This window comes from Achroia grisella, unplaced genomic scaffold (genome assembly GCF_030625045.1).
Source record: "Achroia grisella isolate CSIRO2021 unplaced genomic scaffold, CSIRO_AGI_Agris_v1 utg779, whole genome shotgun sequence".
Lineage (NCBI taxonomy): Eukaryota > Metazoa > Arthropoda > Insecta > Lepidoptera > Pyralidae > Achroia > Achroia grisella.
The window spans coordinates 3,431,660-3,453,976 of NW_026713019.1; the positions used below are offsets into that span (position 1 = coordinate 3,431,660).

A 22,317-nucleotide genomic window follows, 5' to 3' on the forward strand; every position below is an offset into this window, starting at 1 on the left:
CAACTATCAGAAATAGGACAGTATAAAAACTATCTTCCATTGTAAAATTAAGTACAATTATACTACTAGTTTTATATATTAAAGGAAGATATGTATTGTGTTACGATACTAAGAGAAATTAATAATGTTACTAATACATTCTTATATTTAAAACTGTCTTTAAAACTGGGTCCCATTAATTTTTTCTACACTTACAGAGTTCACAACAATACAGCCGTTTCGTAAAAAAATCTGGGTCAAAGAAAATAGCAAAAATAAATTATTACACGAATTAAATCAATGAGCTACATATTGTTTACATAAATTAAATAATAATGTAACTAAACTAATATTTTTCATACAATATTTACAAAACTAATATAGTAATCTGACATTCACAACTTATTAAGTACTTTATAAAGATGGCACAATATAAAGCTATTAGCATAAAGCTTTTAATACAATAATAAACTGGAATGTTGCAAAAAATACAAATAAAATATAATTGTACTATAATTGGGCTAAAATGGAAACAAACATAATAATAAAAATTTTAAATCAATATTTTCAGACTGGCAAAGTATATTGTGCATGTAAAAACTAAACAATTTCATTTTCTTTCTTTCATATAATGTCCATAATTCTCAGTTTTCAATATCCACAAAATAAATAACATGCACCTTCTACAACCAAATTGTTTTACACAGCGGATCTCATAATGGCAAGATTTCGTTTCCAGCATCAAGAAACCTTAGTCGGGTTCGGGATTTGTATCATACAGATCCTGTTCCATTAATAACCGATGTCATCTCAGATATTCATCCATGGTTGTCTAGAGGAAGACATCATCGGTAACGTTCACTATAACGTGGTCCGGGCGGTCGGGCTGCCCGTCAGATGCTTGATTTTTGGTGTAGGGATTTCGGTGAGGGACATCGTTTGGTTCAGGGGAAGAGTCAGGGGTAGGGGTGGTACTGACACCCTGTGGGGTGGGGTCAGGGTTCGAGTGCTCGCGGATGGTTCGCAGGTGGGGCTCACCTGGGTGGGAAGGGGGCTCCGACTGTAATACGTCCTCCATTGCTTCTTCGTTTAGAGTCTGTAGAGCGCCGCATATCATTTGCTCTTCGAGGGTCACCTTAAACAGAAATATTATCTTTATCGAATCGTTTTTACTTGCACTCTAAAAAGTCACAAAAGAGAACGGGAGATTGAAGATTATGGTGAGCAAATCGATCCCTATATATTTCTCTCAAAATACTATATTTAGAATTGAATGTCACTCATACGTGGCATGGAAATATATGTAGTGGCGAGCACAATCTGAAAAAAAGAAATTTAATTATCTGTGGATAGATATAAATAATTTATCGTGTTATTTGTTTGTGTAAGTCCTAATTATTACGAGCTATGTAGTTAAGCCCGTCACAATGGCTTAATGTATTAATAATATATGTAATAGAAAAATATTTTCTATGATTACAACTATAATTATTGGTTTCTTTAGAGTTAATAAATTTAATATTTACTTTCTAATAGTCGTCATCTAAAGATTCAATTGAACTGTTTACAGTCTTAACAATGTATGAAATAGATATAAAAATGTATTATAATGCTAAGGTAGCATAGAATAAAAAAATACATAAACAATTATTACATAATTGTATTTCTATAAGAGCTATTTAAGAAAATAATAATATTGACTGAACCGATAATATCTATTCAAATATAATATTATTCAGTTTTTCTGATTTAAAACTGTGCTTATCTACAGTTATTAAAATAAAAGCAAAAATCATTAGGTTTATTTATCGAACTAATACAACCATGCACTATTTAAATATGCTAGCTAAATAAACTAATGCGTAGACTACACATATCATGATTGGATGGAATATTACGGTAAGAAATTTTGTAATTGAAACAAATTATATTATTTCACTTAACAATAAATATTTCACAATACTAATAAATGTGTGACGGGAGCGAATGATATCAAGAAAAATAAAATATCTTCTCTCTAGTCGGAACAGAAACCAAAGCATAATATAATGATAATTATAACCACATATTAAAAATGAATATTATAAAAAGAACAATATATTAACTGGTCAATCTGCCAGTAATTCAATGCATAAAACAATATTATTTTTTATAATATTAAAAATTGTATTCTGCTGATGCATATGTAATGAAACTCCAACTAAACTGCAGTGCACGTTATGAACAGCATTTAAATTCTACATCTATTTTAACTTTCGAGAACCTAAATAATCACCTGATATTCCGGATAGGGCTGCAACAATTGCATAGATATCATTTACGAACAGTAATATTCAATTATATGATACTGAAAACTACTAATTGGAATGTGCATTGGGCTGAAAAGAATTTACTAATGTAGGGGAAGAAGATAGGAAAATATAATTTTAAGAAAAAGTACTGATGTCTTAAAAGATTGTTCTTTTAAAAAGGTTAAATTTATTACAATATAAACTTTTTAAAAGTAACTGAGTAACTGTTTTATATAAACTCTTAAGTAAATATATTAATATGTATATTAAAACTATACTGAGTATACTAATTATTATATTGCTAACCTGTTTTTCAACATTTGATGGCCGACTGCGTTGATGTTCTAAAGTAGGTCTCGTTGTTTTGATACTGTCAGTCTCTGAATCACCTGCTTTATCAGGTATCACTGAAAATAAAATTATCTTTTTATTTTCTTTATGATCACAAACATTCTAGCATTTATTCAGTTAATAGAAAACTGTTATATATATATATATATATATATATATATATAAACACCTCTTTGGGCACTTTGTTGATCACGCCACAACCTAAACACTTGCCGATTCCACCTTTTGCACTGAATAACTTGACTCCTATCGCGTATATCTCAGGCGGTATGGCAACGTCGCATTCTATTTTGCGATGTGGCCATATATATTCGTCGATAGTACGATATACTCGACACTTTTTTTACTAATAATTCGTGACTGAATGGCTCCGAACGGCTAAATTTTTGGTATACACAAAGACTTTTTGGCTCTGAATATATTCCAAAAATCAATTAATTATGTTGATCACTTTATATACTCGTCCTTACTGCGATACTTACTTTCATCCGAATATATATAGATACCGTAACGGTCTATCAATTATGAATTTATTAATTTACTAATGTAGATATTTTATATTCGCAATGCTCCATACATGCAAGCTCCAGCAACGGTGGAGGCAGGGTCCCCCCTGCACCGTACACCGCACCCCGCGCACACAAACAAATTAGATATTTTTTGAATACACAAAGACTTTTTGGCTCTGTATATATATTTCAAAAATCAGTTAATTGTGTTGATCACTTTATATACTGGTCCTTACTGCGATACTTATTTTAATCCGAATATATATAGATACCGTAACGGTCTATCAATTATGAATTTACTAATCTAGATATTTTATATTCGCAATGCTCCATACATGCAAGCTCCAGCAACGGTGGAGGCAGGGGGAGCACCGTACACCGCACCCCGCGCACATAAACAAATTAGAATAAATTAAATTCATAAGATTATTTATATATTTCGACTGCCTCGGTGGTCACACCGCTTTACATCCGATGGTCGCGGGTTCGATTTCTCGCACGATGCAAACATTTGTACTCATCGGTCATCGATTGTTTTCATCGGTCTGGATGTTTTATATGTATATTATATATGTATTTACAAAATAAAAATATCTATTTATATCAGTTCAGTATCAGTCTGTGTTAATTGTCCAGGGTTATTTATTATATTTTTATAAACGGTTATCTTTTTCCATCGCACCGCTCGCTATCGACAGTGAATTCATAGAAATGTCACTCTAAAAACAAAAATAGTTTTGTGTTTTGTATTTCAAATACTAAATGCAAAATAGGTATTTTCAAAATACTTTTTAAAAATTAAGTACCTTTTGAATTTTTGTCCAAACCTCAGATATTTTATTTATTTTAGGTATATCAATCATTACATAGTAATATAAAAACAAAGTCGCTGTCGCATCTAACAGTACATAAACAAAGAAAGAAGACTTTGGCTCTGATACCGTAACGGCCTATGAATTATGAATTTATTATACCTAATCTAGATATTTTATATTCGCAATGCTACGTACATTGTAATATCCGCCTCCATTCATTGTAACGGTGGAGGGACTAAATAGTTGAATAAAACTGAATAAGCAGTTGCTCCACTCTATACGTACTGCGTCGTCGTCGTATGCTGTTCATTTTTTCACTCGTTTTGGCGCCAAGAGAGGGTCACATAGTCGTGGTCAAGTTAAGAACTTATAATTTAATTTTGATAACAATAGATACAAGTAAAAAGTAGGTATTATATTAATGTACGTAAGTACTGTACTTAAAAATATTTATTCTTTATTGTACATTTGAAAAAGTTAACACTTAAGGACTTGTACATATACACGTACATACTGCCATTTTCTCTTAAAGACATCCAGAGAAGCACTATAAACTCTACACTCAAATACGCGGGGTGCACCGACCTTTGACCTTATAACACCTGATTCGCGCGTAACGAATTACATTGCTACTTTTTGGTATTTTATAGTGGATATGTCACTATAAAATATTATTATTTCTTTAGATTATGACATAATAACATAGTTTACATGATTTTAAGGGAAACATACGATAAAAAAAAATCCCGTAAAATGTAAAAGATAAAAAATGGTTATTGTTGGTTATCCTTAAGAGATAGACATATACCATCACGGACTTTTTTGTTGACCTTATTTTGATACATCTCAAAGCACTAGACAACACGCATTTTCATTAAACAGTATTGTATTTTTTTATTTCTTTAACTTTAATGCACAAAAAAATTTGTACATGTGGCGGACTTAATATTTTGCCGCGTTATTTACCAGGCAACCATGAGTGGTGCAGAGAAAGATTATTGGCGGTGCACTAATATAAATAAGAAATGTCAAAAAAAGATTTATAAAGATAATAAAGATAAGCAAAATATACATTTCTATAAAAAAATAACAGTATACATACATAAATATATATGTAAATATAACCCATAAATGTATAAATATTATATATAAGTAAATACATAATGATCCGATAATCAAATTATAAGTACAGTCTCAAATTGAAAGTAAGAAAAACAGAAAATATAGAGAGAACTATATGGATATAACAGAAAGATGTGAAAAAAGGAGAAGGACAGTAAAAAAGTTACAAATTTAAATAATGTTCCCGCAATTTCTGTTTAAATGAATTTATTACATTATTATATATATTAGGCATACGACTAGCCTTATGACTGTTACTTTTTTTTAATCTATACATCTATACATGTAAATAAAATTGGAGTTTCTGTTTGTAATATTGAAATAACCGTTTTTTACTACTTGCATATGAATATAAATACGGTACATACACCAAAATAACATATTTTACAAGTTTTGTCTGTCTGTCTGTCTGTTTGTTCCGGCTAATCTCTGAAATAGCTGGACCGATTTTGACGGGACTTTTTTTGGCAAGTAGCTGATGTAATAAGGAGTAACTTACGCTACTGTTATTTTAGAAAAATAAAATTTCACGCGGACGAAGTCGCTGGGGCCAGCTAGTCTATAGATATACCGAGATTTAATGTTTAAGTTGCTATTATGTTGTTGACAAAATTTTACTGTAATGTTACTATTACGTTATCCTACACAATTTGTATTATTTTGGATGAATAAATAAATAAATAAATAATAATCTATACATCTATACATTTAATAAAAATTGGAGTGTCTGTTTGTAATATAGAAAAAACCGTTTTTTACTACATGCATATGAATATATATAAGGTACATATACCAAAATAACAATTTTTATAATTTTTGTCTGTCTGTCTGTCGGTCTGTTTGTTCCGGCTAATCTCTGAAATGGCTGGACCAATTTCGACGGGACTTTTTTTGGCAATTAGCTTATGTAATAAGGAGTAACTTAGGCTACTTTTATTTTAGAAAAATAAAGTTAATTCCACGTGGACGAAGTCGCGGGAACAGCTTGTTTTTAATAAAAACTGTTTATTTGATAAAAAAACATCTTTTTTGTGGTACTTGAGAATGTTGAAGCCTGTTGTTTGTAATATTGAAATAACCGTTTTTTACTACTTGCATATGAATATAAATACGGTACATACACCAAAATAACATATTTTACAATTTTTGTCCGTCGGTCTGTTTGTTCCGGCTAATCTCTGAAATGGCTGGACCGATTTTGACGGGACTTTTTTTGGCAGGTAGCTGATGTAATAAGGAGTAACTTAGGCTACTTTTATTTTAGAAAAATAAAGTTAAAAACCACGTGGACGAAGTCGCGGGAACAGCTAGTGTATAATATATTAGAGATACCTACGTGTTTTTTTATTGATGACTAGCTGTACACGGGATTTCGTCCGTGTTGAATTTAACTTTATTTTTCTAAAATATAAGAAGTTAAATTCCACGCGGACGAAGTCGGGTGTACAGCTAGTTGTCGGTAGTCTAGCGATTTAGCTAGCACACTGCTTTGATTCCTGCTTGGTGGTCGAGGGTTCGATTCCTCGCACGCTGCAAACATTTGTATTCATGAGTATGATTGTTTGTAACGGTCTGGGTGTTTTCTATGTATAGATAATATATATGTATTTACGAAAAAAATCTTTGTATTTATATCAGTACCCATAACATAATCTTCAGCTAGCTTAACTTGGGTCTAGATGAAGCTGTATGAATTGTCCTGAGATTACTATTATTATTAATTGGTACACAGGTAAACTACTAACTAGGTCATATTGGTGTTGTTTGTTATGGTGAAAAAACTAGTAGGTATATATATAAGTTACACGTACAATTTCAAAGACTTATTTCTTGAAAACTACTGGCTATTCTGAAATAAAACTTTAGTGTTTGTATATGTAATGTTTGCATATAAAATATGATTAAAGGTTACCAGTGTATTTACACTTTTACTGAACAAACAGAGTTGTTTAATACTGAAAATATTGTGTGGAAGGCATCAATTACTTTCAGTGCATGTATAGCTTTTCTCTTTTCCTAATTATTATTATTATTAAGTTTAAAGTGGTTGAATTTTACGTAAGGGGTTTTTATACATTATTTCTAATGTACCATTTATTTTAAGTTTTTTAAACTCTATTCATCGAGACCTATCTAATGAGTCCAAACACGATATTTCTGCTGTAAGTTTTCGAAGAGTATGTTCATCATCTGATAATACTGGTGCCAGCATGAAGTCAAGGTTAACAGATAACTAATTACTTTTATTTCGTCAAAATCTTTAGATTACGTATAATAAATTCATAATATCGCTACCTATTCAAATCAAAACAAGTATTAGGTACTTCATGTACTAGTATATAAATTCATCAACACACAAGTAAATGATTTTTAAATATATTCAGAGCCAAAAAATCTTTGTGCATTTAAAAAAAATGCCGATACGGATTCACTATTGCAGGAAATTGTTGAAAAAATATATATCGAGTATAAGTATCTACTACTATCGACGAATACATTTGGCAACAACGCATGGTCTCGGCCGGAACGGCAACATCGCATATTAGAATACAAAGATAGTGATAGAAAGAGAGAGACAGTGGATCAGCAATATCTACGGATCGTGGCTGGATCAACTAAGTGTGCAAGTGTATATAAATATATATATATATACATTTGTCTTTAATTCAAAGGAAATATAAATAATGAACGCATCACATTTAAAACAGTATAAATAGTTAATAATTTAATAATAAGTTAATAGTTTAATAAGTACGTACGTAATATTATCACATGGTAACAGCACGTATTATGGCAAAAATAAACATCGGCTGATTTGAAAAGATTTATTATAGTAATAATAGTAATCTCAGGACAATTCACACAGCTTCATCTAGACCCAAGTTAAGCTAGCTGAAGATTATGTTATGGGTACTGATATAAATACAAAGATTTTTTTTCGTAAATACATATATATTATCTATACATAGAAAACACCCAGACCGTTACAAACAATCATACTCATGAATACAAATGTTTGCAGCGTGCGAGGAATCGAACCCTCGACCACCAAGCAGGAATCAAAGTAGTGTGCTAGCTAAATCGCTAGACTACCGACAACTAGCTGTACACGCGACTTCGTCTGCGTGGAATTTAACTTCTTATATTTTAGAAAAATAAAGTTAAATTCAACACGGACGAAATCCCGTGTACAGCTAGTCATCAATAAAAAAACACGTAGGTATCTCTAATATATTATACACTAGCTGTTCCCGCGACTTCGTCCACGTGGTTTTTAACTTTATTTTTCTAAAATAAAAGTAGCCTAAGTTACTCCTTATTACATCAGCTACCTGCGAAAAAAAGTCCCGTCAAAATCAGTCCAGCCATTTCAGAGATTAGCCGGAACAAACAGACCGACAGACAGACAGACTAAAATTATAAAAATAGTTATTTTGGTATATGTACCTTATATATATTCATATGCATGTAGTAAACATTACAGTAAAATTTTGTCAATAACATAATAGCAACTTAAACATTAAATCTCGGTATATCTATAGACTAGCTGGCCCCAGCGACTTCGTCCGCGTGAAATTTTATTTTATTTTTCTAAAATAACAGTAGCGTAAGTTACTCCTTATTACATCAGCTACTTGCCAAAAAAAGTCCCGTCAAAATCGGTCCAGCTATTTCAGAGATTAGCCGGAACAAACAGACAGACAGACAGACTGTACTATGCTATACTATGTATTGATTGATATACCTAAAATAAATAAAATATCTGAGGTTTGGACAAAAACTCAAAGGGTAATTTATTTTGAAAAAGTATTTTGAAAATACCTATTTTGCTTTTAGTGTTATAGTACTTTAACTGTTATGTTTTAAGTAACAATGTTTAATTATAATTAATACTACTGCACCAACACTCCGATCGTGCAAAAAAATTTGCTGTTTCATTATTTTTTAGTTCAATTAGTGGTCTACCTAAGTTCTGGGCTAAGGGGGGGGGGGGGAGAGTCATGACGCCCCCATGACTCCCATGACCTCCATGACGCTCCCCCCTGGATCCGCTGTTGCGTCTTCTCTTTATTCGCTCAGTAACGTTGTTACAAAAGAAAAGATTCCCGTCCAAAAAATAACAAGTATTGAGGTTTGATCTGGAGTCACGTTACTCCAGACTGATTTCTATAAATATTTAGATTAGATAGACTATTATTCTTGAAATACTAGCTAGACATTATTAAGTTACTGTAGCCATAATGTAGTTGCCCAAACGTGCCAATGAGGAAGCCCTTGGCAAATGCTGCACCCTGATTGGCCCGTTTGAATTGGATCAAGAAGTGCTCGTATGCCAAAAAGGTGGATTTGTATAAAATCGTGTATAAATCACTTAATTATTATTATTACTCGTCGTGACAGTTGTGGCTCAAAACGGAGCAACATTTACATATGGTCATCTGGCATTAGATCAACAAAAGGCCTCCGGATCAACAAGTGAAAAAGGATCAACAAAAAACTACCTATACGGCCGTCTGAGCCACAAAGTGCCCAAGGGGATATTATATATTATATATATATATATATATATATATATATATATATATATATGTATATATATATTCTTATGTGCAGATATCTTTAGATATGCATTTAACTCTCCGTGATCATTGTGGATGTTAGTTGGTGAATACTGAATATACAAACAGTAATACTGTTTTTTCTAATGTATTAACATATTTGACATTGAACCTAGTGTGTCAGTGTTTCCCATGACAATTTTTTTTTAATTTGTTGTCCAACTGGATTTATTTATATCTATTTCATCTAATATAATATATGTATACTCTGTTGTGGTGACAAGGTACTCACCGGTTACAGTTGGCGCGTTAGTGGGCATGTTTGCTTCCAGTTCACGTAGATTTATAATGAGAAGCTTGAATAATTCCCAGTCGCCGAATGGTAGTTCCAGTACCTGCACAATAAATCAAGTTCTTATAAGAATAATCCAAGAAAATTCAATCAGCGCCATTTAGTCCCAAGATAAACTGAATTTATGGTAAGGATAGAAATACGTAAATACACTTTTTTTGTAAATAGATACATAATACAGAAATCACCCACGCCAATACAAACAGCCACACTTATTATATCTAAATTAATAGAGGAAATATATTGATATTTTGGTTATAATTGGGTGAACATTGAAAATATTGAACTTATTTAAAACTAGCTGAGTACGCGACTTCGTATCTGTATAACAATATGTTTTATCGTAAACCGGAACATTACAATAGTGAAAACTTCACTCAAATCGGTTAATCTGTTTCCGAGATAAGCGCGCTTAACCTATCTAGAAAAATTCTAGCTGTCGTTGTTTTGGGTTCTATTACTATTGTTGAAAGCCCCACTAATACCACCTTCTCATATGTATTTCATATACAGACCAACCCAGTACCCATTCGAAGCCGCTGCGGGTCGGTGGTAGATATAATACGTACCGGTTCGAGTTCCTGCAGGCGGCAGACGGTGAGCGCTAGGCCACATACGTGGTGTCTAAGTAAAGCGGTGGCGGCTAACTCGCCACTTGCGCCCAGTGCCTCCCGCGCCACGCTACACACGCGCTCCGTACTCATCGTCGACAGTCGCAGGTTCGACACGTCGCTCTATATATCACAGATGATTATAATAAAAAATCATTTATTCATGTAGGACATTTTAGCCGTTTATGCACGTTAAGCTTATTGTTGTATTCATATGTTTTACCCTACCATCCAGTTCAGCGTACAGATTCAATTTAGAAGAACTGACAAAACAAACTGTAATCTCTATATGGTAGATGATTGGCACCAGGGACATCATGTAGGCAACCGAAACATAGTTTACAGTTAAGCCTCTTGGAATTTTAAATAAGTGATATCCAAGTACTTGAGACTACTCTAAAAAGTCCACTGGCACTTACAATACAGACAGTATAGATAATACTCATTTCTTTGTTTATCGATGTTTTTTCTGGCATTATAGGGTGCTACAAAACTGCACAAAATAATATTTCTAAATTTGATTTAACTAAACGTTACTGTTCATTTTCGTTATCACTAAGCGAAGAATCGAGCATTATTACGAACGCTTAGCTGTTCCCGCGACTTCGTCCGCGTGGAAAAAAACTTTATTTTTCTAAAATAAAAGTAACTTAAGTTACTCCTTATTATATCAGCTACCTGCTAAAAAAAGTCCCGTCAAAATCGGTCCAGACATTTCAGAGATTAGCCGGAACACACAGAGAGACAAATGTGACAAAAACAAAAATGATATTTTGGTATTTGTACCGTATTTACATTCATATGCATGTAGTAAAAAACGGTTATTTCAATATTACCAACACTGCAATTTCATTTATATGTATAGATTAAGTTATAGAAATATACATAAAATGGATCACTAAATAAGTAGCAAATAAAAATGTATTTATTACACTCACCAATCCAGGAAAAGCTGTTCTGAGCATAAGGTAAGGGTTCTGCGCTAACGCGGGGTGGGAGGGTTGCTGTGGCGCGTACTGCGGCTGCAGCTGGTGCAGCGGTTGCAGCGGTTGCAGCGGCTGCGGCTGGTAGCCCGCGGCCGTGTTGGCCCAGCCCACCCACAGCGGTTGCGGCGTAGCCACCGCACCACTGCCAACACCCAGCCCGGGTCCGCCCGGGGACGATGTGCGCTGTTACAAAATATATCAACGTTAGGAACGAATTTTCTACTACATTTAGAAAACATGTTTTTAAAATAAATATGTTTCTAAACGTAGCAAAGTTCAGACCAGTACCATAAAAAGAGACATGTTTGTTTTGGCATGGCAAAATAAAATTCATTCAATCCATTACATATTTTTCACTGAAACTCAGCTGATATTAATCAATATCTTTTAATTGAAAGGGATAATAGAATTGCCGTGTTTAAATTATTCACTCTGCTCACTCACTTGCAGCACTTTTGTATTTTTAAAGATTCTCTATATATGTCTATAACCTCGTCTCGCCCCCTTCATTATTTGTTCTATGAATATCGAATTAAATATTTTAATATTAAATCATGGTTATCCTTACTAATATTATAAATGCGAAAGTAACTCTGTCTGTCTGTCTGTCTGTCTCGCTTTCTCGCAAAAATTACTGAACAGATTTAAATGAAAAGAAAATGAAATTTGGTACGCAGATAGTCTAGACTCCGAGGAAGGACATAGGCTACTTTTTAATGCGAAAAAAGGGTTGTAAGGGGTTGAAAATGGAAATACAAGGTTGTCTTTATGCGGTTGAATACATATAGTGTTGTACATATATGTCATTTTTATAAGCAGCGCGCATGCGAAGTTGCGCGCGCAACTGATTATTGTCAATCCGTTGTCTCCTTATAAATTTAAATATATAAACGTTTGCTCTGCAATTTTATTTAATAAATACATAAATATAATCCTGGTACCGCCTATAACTGGTGACCCCGCTCTTGGACAAAAACGTAAGAACATATTCATATTTTTGAAGAATAAAACGACATATAATATTAACAATTTTGTAGATATATATTTGAACATGTCCTTGTAGGAAACAACACCTACCGAGCTATTCAGGGTCGGAATACGCGTTCAACCCTTCTGGCCAGAAGAGTCAGAGATATGGTTCGCGCAAGTAGAGTGACAGTTTGTAATTTCGAAAATCACATCTATTGATTTATCAAAAATTTATTAAAATTTTCAAAAGAAGTTAAAGAATATTTAGACTGTTTATTAAATAAAGACAACATTTAAAATTTGTAAAAATATTACCGTTCAAGGGGTAAAATAAAATAGCAAATAAAAGTTTTTATGGAGATTCGTCACATTGAAGCTAGAACTATGAAACTTTTTTCATTTGCTTTTTTATGTTAGTTTAATAAATACCGTACTGATATTATGAATGTAAAATTTACTCTGTCTGTCTGTTTGTTTCAATTACACGCCAAAACTACTGAACTGATTTAAATAAAATTTTGTACACAGGTAGTCTAGATAAATGAGTTGTAAGAGATTGAAAGAGGAGGTTGTATAGAAGTATCGTCAATTTTAAAGGTATTGTCAATTTTTTCAATGCTTGAATGTTCTTTTTTTGGCTATTGATTAAATATAATTAAGGAAAATGAGTTGTAAGGGTCAAACGGGGAGTAGAAATGTATTAACATGTAAATGCAGGTATTAACATTTTTAAAGCTTGGAAGTAATTTTTAGGCTGTTCCAAAAATATAAATATATAAAAAGGGTTGTAAGGGGTTGAAAGGGGAGATGTAAGGTTGTATGGAATTATCGTCATTTTTAAAGCTAGAAGTTTGAAACTTATTTTTTAGGCTGTTGATTGATTTGTATGAAAATTCATTTCTGAAGGTAGGGCAATGAAACTTTTTTATTGGGTTAAATTACTAAATATTTTGCTCTTATTTGGTCAAGGTCACTATTTTACGCGGACGAAGTCGCGGGTACAGCTAGTAATACTATAAACTCACATTTTTCCTATGGAAAAGTTTGGAATGAGGATGGGAATGACGAATATGTTGTGGAGTCCCCCACTGTAGGCCTCCCACAGCTCCTGCCGCCCCTGGATCTTCTTCCGCTACGGATTGCAGTTGCTCCTCTGCAAATCATTCACAATATGAGTACATAATTACAGATGACAAAGTTATCACGACGTAAAAGATGATTCGATTTTGTATATAATCCTCAAATGTATTCGTATGAAAGAGAAGGAAATAGACTCGCTTACTCTTTCTAACCTTGTGTCAAAATGTCCTTTAATAATACATTTAAGGCTAGCAAAATCATAACTTGCTGCCTTTTTGTATTTGTTTAGAAAGGTGGGTAGGTACTTTTAAAAAATGTGACTATGTCTAAATATATTTTAATAAACCAACCTTTGATAACCTTCTTAATGTAAGGGTCCAAATTGATTGTGAAAGGCAAGAATATCTTGAGGTCAGCAGCTGTAAGCGTGGTACGGTGGAAACTTAGGAATACTTCCAGTTTACGTTCGTCTCTGTCCAATTCCATCAATGTGCTTGCCTCCCGTAAAGCACTTATCATGGGCTTAACTCTGTGATAATAAATAAATAAATTAGACTGTATTTGTTACGACATATCACTTGAAATAGAGTATCGACGTCAACTTGTATAATATTATGATAAAGTAGTTTAGATTAGCGGTGGGTAACGCGCGGCTACAATGGTCATGTAGTCTGTGACATTTCTTAAATGACACTCTTATTTTTATCACGTATACTAATAATTTTATTACTAATCTAAAGAAATTATGAATAGTTTTTTTGTTTGCTTGGTTGATCGCGATAATCTCTGGAAGTACTGGTTTGAATTTAAAAGTTCTTCAGTTTTGGATAGACCGTTTATCGAGTAAGGCATCACGCTACCCTCAATAAGAGTGGAGCATTAAGAAAATAAAAATTAATTATTTTTCACTTTTGACGCAGATAAAATTACACGGGATCGCTAGTAGATTATATTATAGACATCTATTGTAAAAATATAAAAGAGTGCAGCTCGCCTTACTACTCTTTGTGCCACTCATTGGATCCTTCAGGTCCCAGTCTGGCAAAAGTTAGCGACCGCTGGTCTAATTATTCTAATCAAGCTAATAGTGATTTTCAATAACGTAAACATAGTATTACTTCTCATAGAGATTTTTGAGTGAGGTCGAATCGTCGATGTGCTCCTCATAAGTTTCGTGATGGTAGATGAGCCATGAAGTGCGGAAAGGCCACTGCTCGGTCAGGTTGACCCACGATGCTAACTGGTACCAGTTGAACTCGATTTGGAACGCTTTAAGAAGACGACCTGCAATATACATTGGGTAGTAGTTATACATTCTTCCTTTTACTATTAATAAATATGTTTTCAGCGTTTAATAAGTGAACATTTCTTCGTTACCACCATTTATCAGTAATCAGAAAACCCTATGCTTAGTTTAGATGGCGCTATGCGATTGCACGTGGTATAAAGATGGTGGTGTTATGGTTGCAAAATTACAGGATATCGAGGCATGACATCTTATCTTCCTAGGTAGCAATGAATAAGGCATACCCACGGGTATTATAGGATAGCGTGAAGTCCATGTACTACTTCTTACTATTTTCCATCAGGTAGTCAGTTAGCTTGTTTGTAATATCAGTCACATATTGCTCGTACCATATACTTCTCTAGAAGGAGAAAACATAGAAATCTTTCGGTTCAATTACATATTTATTCTTAACATTCCATGGATAAACTCCGAGCAGAACACGACACTTTTAACAGGGGTTAAAGAAAAAAGATTGTGAGTAAATACATAAAACCGTAAGTCGTAAGCGATAAGTAGGGATGTAGCGTCACGGACCGGTGATGTAGAGGACGTTCATGAGGCGGCGCATGCTGCGCGGGTTGACGTCGCTGAAGTAGTCGTCGGTGAGCAGCACGCGGCCGAGGTCTGCGGCGCCGGGCGGCGCGGCGCGGTGCAGGCCGGACGCCACCGACGACGCCACCGACTCGGACGGCCGCAGCCGCCGCGCGCGCGCCGCCACCACGCTCTCCTTCGGCTGGCCCTTGATGCGCTCCTGGCTCGACATCAGCTCCGACGTCGACGACAGCCGCCGGGCCGACACCTGGGGAACGACCCGCGGTAATACATCCCGTAGACTACTTTACACCGGCTCCGACCACTCCTGGTTAACTAATTTGTGACGCCGACTTTCCGAAGGGCCGCTTCGAAAGATATCTGGTGTATCATGTCATTCTTGACCTGGGACAATACCTATGATACGTTATGGCAAAAAATATTATTTATTTATTTCAAAGCTTTTTCGATATTAAGTCAAAATAAGATAAAATAATAAATATTTTAAATAAAAAATACGGCGAATTAGGTAATTTTTTAAATCTATCAACAAAAAATCCAAAAACTTGGTTATTCGAATTTTTGACATATTTTTGTGGTTATTTGAAAAAAATGTAAATACAAGTTTTAGTTCTTCTGAGAACTTACGTTTTAGAACTTTTTCAATTTTAGTTGAATTCTCTTCCTTTTCAAATAGAGTCATTTTACAATTTTTTTTGTTTAAATAATTTTCGGCGCTGGTTTATAATCTAACTAGCCAAGAGCTCCAGTTATGGTAGTCGAATTTAATTGTGTGCTATAAGATACCTACTAGTATGCTATTAGTAGTAGTTAATTACTATATCGAAATGATGTTTATTGTACAATCAATCGCGATAATGCTACTCACAGATCTCTGCAGAGAGGTAGAAAAGTCGTCAGCGTTAATGGCTTGCATGCGCCGCGTGGCGGCTTGCTGAGCGATCTTGACGCGACGCAACGCTGAGTTCTGTAGGTAGAATGGCAGCTGCACCATGTTCCGTAGGTAGTCCCACCCGCCAATGTTGCTCTCGGATAACGCGCGACGACTGTTTATTTCTACTGCCTGAGTAATGTATAAATTATAATAAAAATACATAAAGTGTATAATCAGATAAAAATAGATTTATATATTAATTCTTATGGCATCGATACAGTACAGAGTTACACGTCATTTAGAATATGTCAGTATTTTTAGTTGAACACACATACTTGTGCTTTTATTAAAAATGTGGCATAAAATTATTATGAAATTCCTTATAAATAATTAAGAAGGCCACCATTGTAAGCTGCATTATTTTTATTCTCATTAGTATAATTGCTAGATATCAATATTTTACTACATTTATCGTCAACAAATATAAGTATAAATATTTTTAACGGGTAAAAGAAAATTCAATTACATAAATTCAAGAAATAATACATTAATACTTATTAATTAATACATCTTATAAATACATATTTACATCATGGCACACATGAATCATTCATGCATTGACTAGACAGACCTCAACAATAGTTTCACATAGACAAAGGGCTTTTACAGAGGGGCTTCACGCTGCTCAAATGTGGATATTATTATAAAAATTGGACACTATTGTAGAAAACCGCCCCTTTTTCCTTCCAGTACCAGTAATTTTAAACAGTGGAAAACATAGTACATATAAAATATAGTAATGAGATATTTTATATTAACAAATGTATGTATGAAAACGACAGTAGATGCGATGTATTTGTATTTTTTTTCATATAACTTTTAATGTGTACGGTTTACGAGATTTTACGCAATGTTAGCATGAACAGTATCAATGTGTATAAAATTATACATACGATCTACGTTGCTATTCAGTAACATATTTTACATCAGCATCCGCTCATCATCTGCTTCTTCCTTATCCCATTTATTTGGGGTCGGCGTAATATGTTTTTCGCTTCCATTCATCCCTGTTCGCAGTCATCGCGTTATTTGCTTCCTTTCTTACCATATCATCTTTCACACAGTCCATCCATCTCTTTTTCGGCCTTCCACTGCCCTTATAACCATCCACATTCATATGTAACACCTTTCTTAAAATATTATCCTCATTCCTACGCATTACATGTCCATACCATGATAGACGATTACTCTTCAACCTCTCTGACACCGGTGCCACTTTCATACTTCCTCTAATGTATTCATACTTTACAATTTCAACATATTTTACAATTTAATACACCATTAGAGAGAGCAGTATAGTGGTTAAAATGATCGAGACCCACATTTGTGCAGCATGAAATATACTTATTCCAAGCGAACCGACCAGTCAATAAACACAACAATCATGCAGGATATAAACGACAAACAATAATATTTATAGCAACCGACTGTTTCAATTAAAGTCGCATAAGCGACTCAAAAAATCTACGTGCACATGTAGTACTTACTAAAAATACACGATTTAATATCAATTGATCGATTTACTGATTATTTTAAAATGGTAAGTAAATCTTCATCATCACCATTATCATCACATAGTATAAAATAAAGTCGCTGTCGCTGTCTGTCTCTATGTATGCTTAAATCTTTAAAACTACATAACGCGTTTTGAAGCCGTTTTTTAATGGATAGAGTGATTCTAGAGTAAGGTTTATATATATAATACATGTACACCCGTGCGAAGCCGGAGCGAGTAGCTAGTTTATTCATAAAATAAGACCGTTACGAATATAATAGCATAATTTTTACTACCATAATTTTCTAACTTACCATAGTTTACCATAATAACACACATTTGAACTACGTTAAAATTTTGTACAAGTGTGCTTCACGGAAGATTCGATTTCGGTCGAAATAGAAACAAGTCCAAATTCGGCTTCGGAAGTACGCGGTTGGACATTGAACTTTAAATTATTATCCTTTCCAACTGAGTATGAGTGAGTACCTAATGCCCGATCGTCTTTTGATACTATATACATATATGTATGACTATATAGATATAGGTATCGGAACATTTAGTAGTTTAACATAACAATTTTGTGTAATTTTGAGGAGAATATAGTATATATCAAACAATCTTACAAAAAACACAGTTTAATATGTTCATAAACAGTTATTAGGTGCAAGTATCTAAAGTGCAATTTCTTTAGAGTTCCACCTGTACTTGACAATTTTCAACTTCAAAATGCAAAGTGTAACAAGGACAAACAATAATGTCAATTAAAAATAACTGTAAACTAATATCTCTTTCATCAAACGTCAGTCGTTTACACTAGCTGGGATATAACTGGGCTTATATTGCGTTAAGACAACGTTAATAAATACCTATAAGATTTTTCTAAAAATGAAAAATAAATATACTAGCCTTTTCATAACATGACCTATTATTTACGTGTAATATTAAAGTACGACAAAAAACGATATGTGTGAAGGTATACTCCATTCCAATAAGAAAATAAAGAGGTCGTTAAACCGACTACCATATACAGACCAAAAGCATTACGAATCAAAAACAATAATATACACAATCCACTGCCGCAGTGGCTACATAATGCGTAAAACGTGATAAGATCTCTACATCCTTTAATATTACATATAAATTGTCATATAGGTAAAAACAGAATATAGTACAAGGATTTTATAATTGTAACACGAAATTCCATTGAACACTCTGGGCTTATAACTGGCCAATGTAAATATAACTAACCTCCATCCATGCAACCTGCACATTACATAAAATATATTTAACATATGTTATTACATAAATTAAAAGTAATACTTTAGTATAATTACATTAAGGATAGATATTCATAATTTTATACAGACATATATGTATAAATATGGATAGGACACTATCTACTAACTAAAGTCTTGATTATTTTAACTTTATTACGGTTTCTTATATAGTCAAGTTAAAGAGGATATGAGTACAAACGTAAAAACAATTTTACACTATTATGAAGTAATTTTATATCATAAACTATGTTCTTATTTATATGAATATATAAAATATACATTATATTTAAATAAAGATTTTATGACGCCACATTACAATAAGCCAATATGCTTGGATATTTGATAAATATGTAAAACAATGTTTTTGTTATATACCCATATATGATTTTGTGTTTATTATTGATCTCAAAAGTAATTTTATAGTGAAATCATAAAATAACAAATTGAAAATATAAATGTAAAAATATATAAATTAAATATTAACTAAACGGGTTAATAGCAAATACATAAAACTATGTACTTTTTACTTGTATTAAAAACAAGAACATAACTTTGATTTCTCACCTTGCTGATGATATGTGGATCTATCGCCAAGAGTAGTATGAATGGACTCTTGGGATCTGAGCAGAGCGCATGAACGGCATTCAATAGAGCGAGCACTTTCTCTTGTTCGCAGCTGTCCAGCGCGTCCACGACAACCACCAAACGCGTCTGTTGTCCAGTGAACGCGTCTAGACATGTAACCTGCAATTAAGATTTTAGAATAGAATCGTTCTTCAAAAGACTAAAATTTTATGTCAAAATATAAAAGATATAATAGAGATAGAATTAAAAGAAATGGTATTTTTAGACACGGTATATTATTTAATTATTCAGATTCAATACATGTTGTCATTGATAGCACACCACTTAACTACCGATGGTCGCGGATGAATTCCTCGCATGGATCAAACATTTGTAGTCAAAAGTGTGATTGTTTGTATCCATTTGGGTGTGATTTGTCCAGGAATATTGTTATTATCTTAAATCATAATATGTATATCGTGTAATAAATATAATAATTATTTACATTGCGAGCAATAGTTCGTACTGCTGAAAATCTGTTAAAAAGATTTTAGTAAACGTCCAGTTAAAAAGGTATTAAAAAATTATGTATATATATCGTAATATATAGCGAAGATATCCGTGGAAAAAACTGAAGTAAAACTTTGATTACTCTTTATATTGTTTGGTATTTTTATACCAGCGTTAGATTTATGCACATTTAGGTGTAACTGTCAATCTGCAAGTTGGTTTTCTTTACCGTTAGTGAGCAAAATCGGTACGAACCAGATGCGTGAGGGCCTGCACCTCGGGCCGCAGGGCGGCGGCGGAGGCGGCGGCGTGCGGGCCGCGGGCGGCGGCGGCGAGGCGCGCGCGCGGGCCGCGCAGCAGTGCGGCCAGCACGCGGCCCCACGTGTACAGGTTGGCCAGCACTGCCGCGCCGCCCAGCGCCGCCGCGCACACCATCAGCCCCTGTTGGATTTGACGCCGCCTGATCGACGACGACCCGCCCTCACTGAGTCGTCGTTTTTTCGGTTTTCGCTCGAGATCTCTCGAGTCGAGAAAAACCGAGAAATTGACGAAAAGTCGAGACGACAAATAGTAGTGGAGTAAACGAGAATTTTCTTAATTTTAAAGAGGAGTGAATATTGTGAATTGTTGACAAACAAACAGACAAATATAATTATTTAGCACGGGAGTTCTAATACGTCTTAGCGGTGTAATGTTTTAGCGCAATACTGTAATTTCGGATGGTCGCGGGTCTCAATAATGCACGTGTAATAATAAACTGCATTAACTAGAAATGAGACTCTTGGAAAATACGACTTAAAAGTTTAAAACTTATAAGTTGATTTTACAACATTTTCGAGTTATAAGGTGCAATTTTCGATTGAAATTTGGATTGTGTATAGATAATTAAAATGTCTTCTTACTGTTGGTTCTCTTCTTTGTCAGTGAGGTACATGACGAGCACGCACAATCCTATCAGCACGCACGTGAAGCACAACTCGAATGTTACTATGTATGGAATGCAACACATTCGGCGCCATCTGAAACAAAAAAGAAAGTTTTATTTTAACCAGTTATAGTCACGCATTATACGACGGTTTACAGAATTGAAAAAATTGTTTGTAGATAAAATTCAAAATATCCTATATGCATAATATATATATATATGCGTGGCCCATTAAAGACATTTAAGACAAGTCCAATTATTACTTACAATTAATCTACAGTGTATATATTTGATAGTATAACGTAACGTAACGTAATAGCTAATGCATCGAGAAACAAATCTTAAGTCTAATCTTACATGACAAAGACAATAAACAAAAATTAAATCGTGGCCGGCCCTGCTTCAACGTGACTTAATAGATTCAGCTCAATTAAATAAATTCATTAAACAAAGTTCACTATTATTGAATCCTAGCAAGATTGCCCCAATCGTAGTATGTAAAAATATCTAGAAATGCTAAAACCCAAACCATGCACTTATTTTCTTTCTTTCGTTCAAATGATGCTCAAACTTATAATTTAAATTAATTATGGTCGAATATCGATCACTGTGAAACACCAGTTAATGTAATATATATTATTTGATATATATATTGCTACTTCCATTTATTATTTTCAAGTTATTTACTTAATCGCACCGCCTACTAAGTAAAAAGAGGTTTTGCCCTATGGTTGACTGGGAGAAAATGCCTTAAGGTGTCAAGTCCACCATATGCACCATTACTTTTGTATTTGTACATTAAAGCTGTAATAAATAAATATACAAACTTCCAGCCGGAGGTAGCGGACACTGGCTTGGGGCGGAAGGCCCTGGTGAGCCTTGTGCACAATCTTCCGTACTGGCACTCGAGCGCCTCCCCGAGGCTGGCCAGCATCTGTACCACCATCGCCTCGCCCTCCTGCCCACCACCGCCCTTCATGCCCTCCGTGAAGTGGAACCTTAGTTAAATCATTTTTGTATTTAAGATATTTCATATTAGTATATTTATTTTTATAGAGATAATTTTAGTGTTACACGCACGTGACGTGATTGTAAGAACTTATAATTTAGAAGACTTATTTGATTAAAATGACAATCTACAGTCA

The 22,317-nt window shown here is 33.8% G+C and overlaps 1 protein-coding gene across 1 annotated transcript in view; it reads right to left on the minus strand.

Moving 5' to 3' along the window:
• Nucleotides 1-22,317, minus strand: part of LOC131850799 (kinase D-interacting substrate of 220 kDa B) — a 39,512-nt gene that overhangs the window by 1,741 nt on the left and 15,454 nt on the right. The window contains exons 12-25 of the mRNA XM_059201160.1: nt 22,000-22,170; nt 21,150-21,266; nt 20,503-20,707; nt 19,738-19,917; nt 16,333-16,527; nt 15,447-15,711; nt 14,743-14,908; nt 13,975-14,153; nt 13,570-13,697; nt 11,528-11,758; nt 10,548-10,712; nt 9,919-10,021; nt 2,577-2,677; nt 1,018-1,114 (exon numbers count right to left, since the gene is read on the minus strand). Coding sequence (XP_059057143.1) covers nt 1,018-1,114; nt 2,577-2,677; nt 9,919-10,021; nt 10,548-10,712; nt 11,528-11,758; nt 13,570-13,697; nt 13,975-14,153; nt 14,743-14,908; nt 15,447-15,711; nt 16,333-16,527; nt 19,738-19,917; nt 20,503-20,707; nt 21,150-21,266; nt 22,000-22,170 — 2,303 coding nt within the window. The remainder of the gene's footprint in view (nt 1-1,017; nt 1,115-2,576; nt 2,678-9,918; nt 10,022-10,547; nt 10,713-11,527; nt 11,759-13,569; nt 13,698-13,974; nt 14,154-14,742; nt 14,909-15,446; nt 15,712-16,332; nt 16,528-19,737; nt 19,918-20,502; nt 20,708-21,149; nt 21,267-21,999; nt 22,171-22,317) is intronic.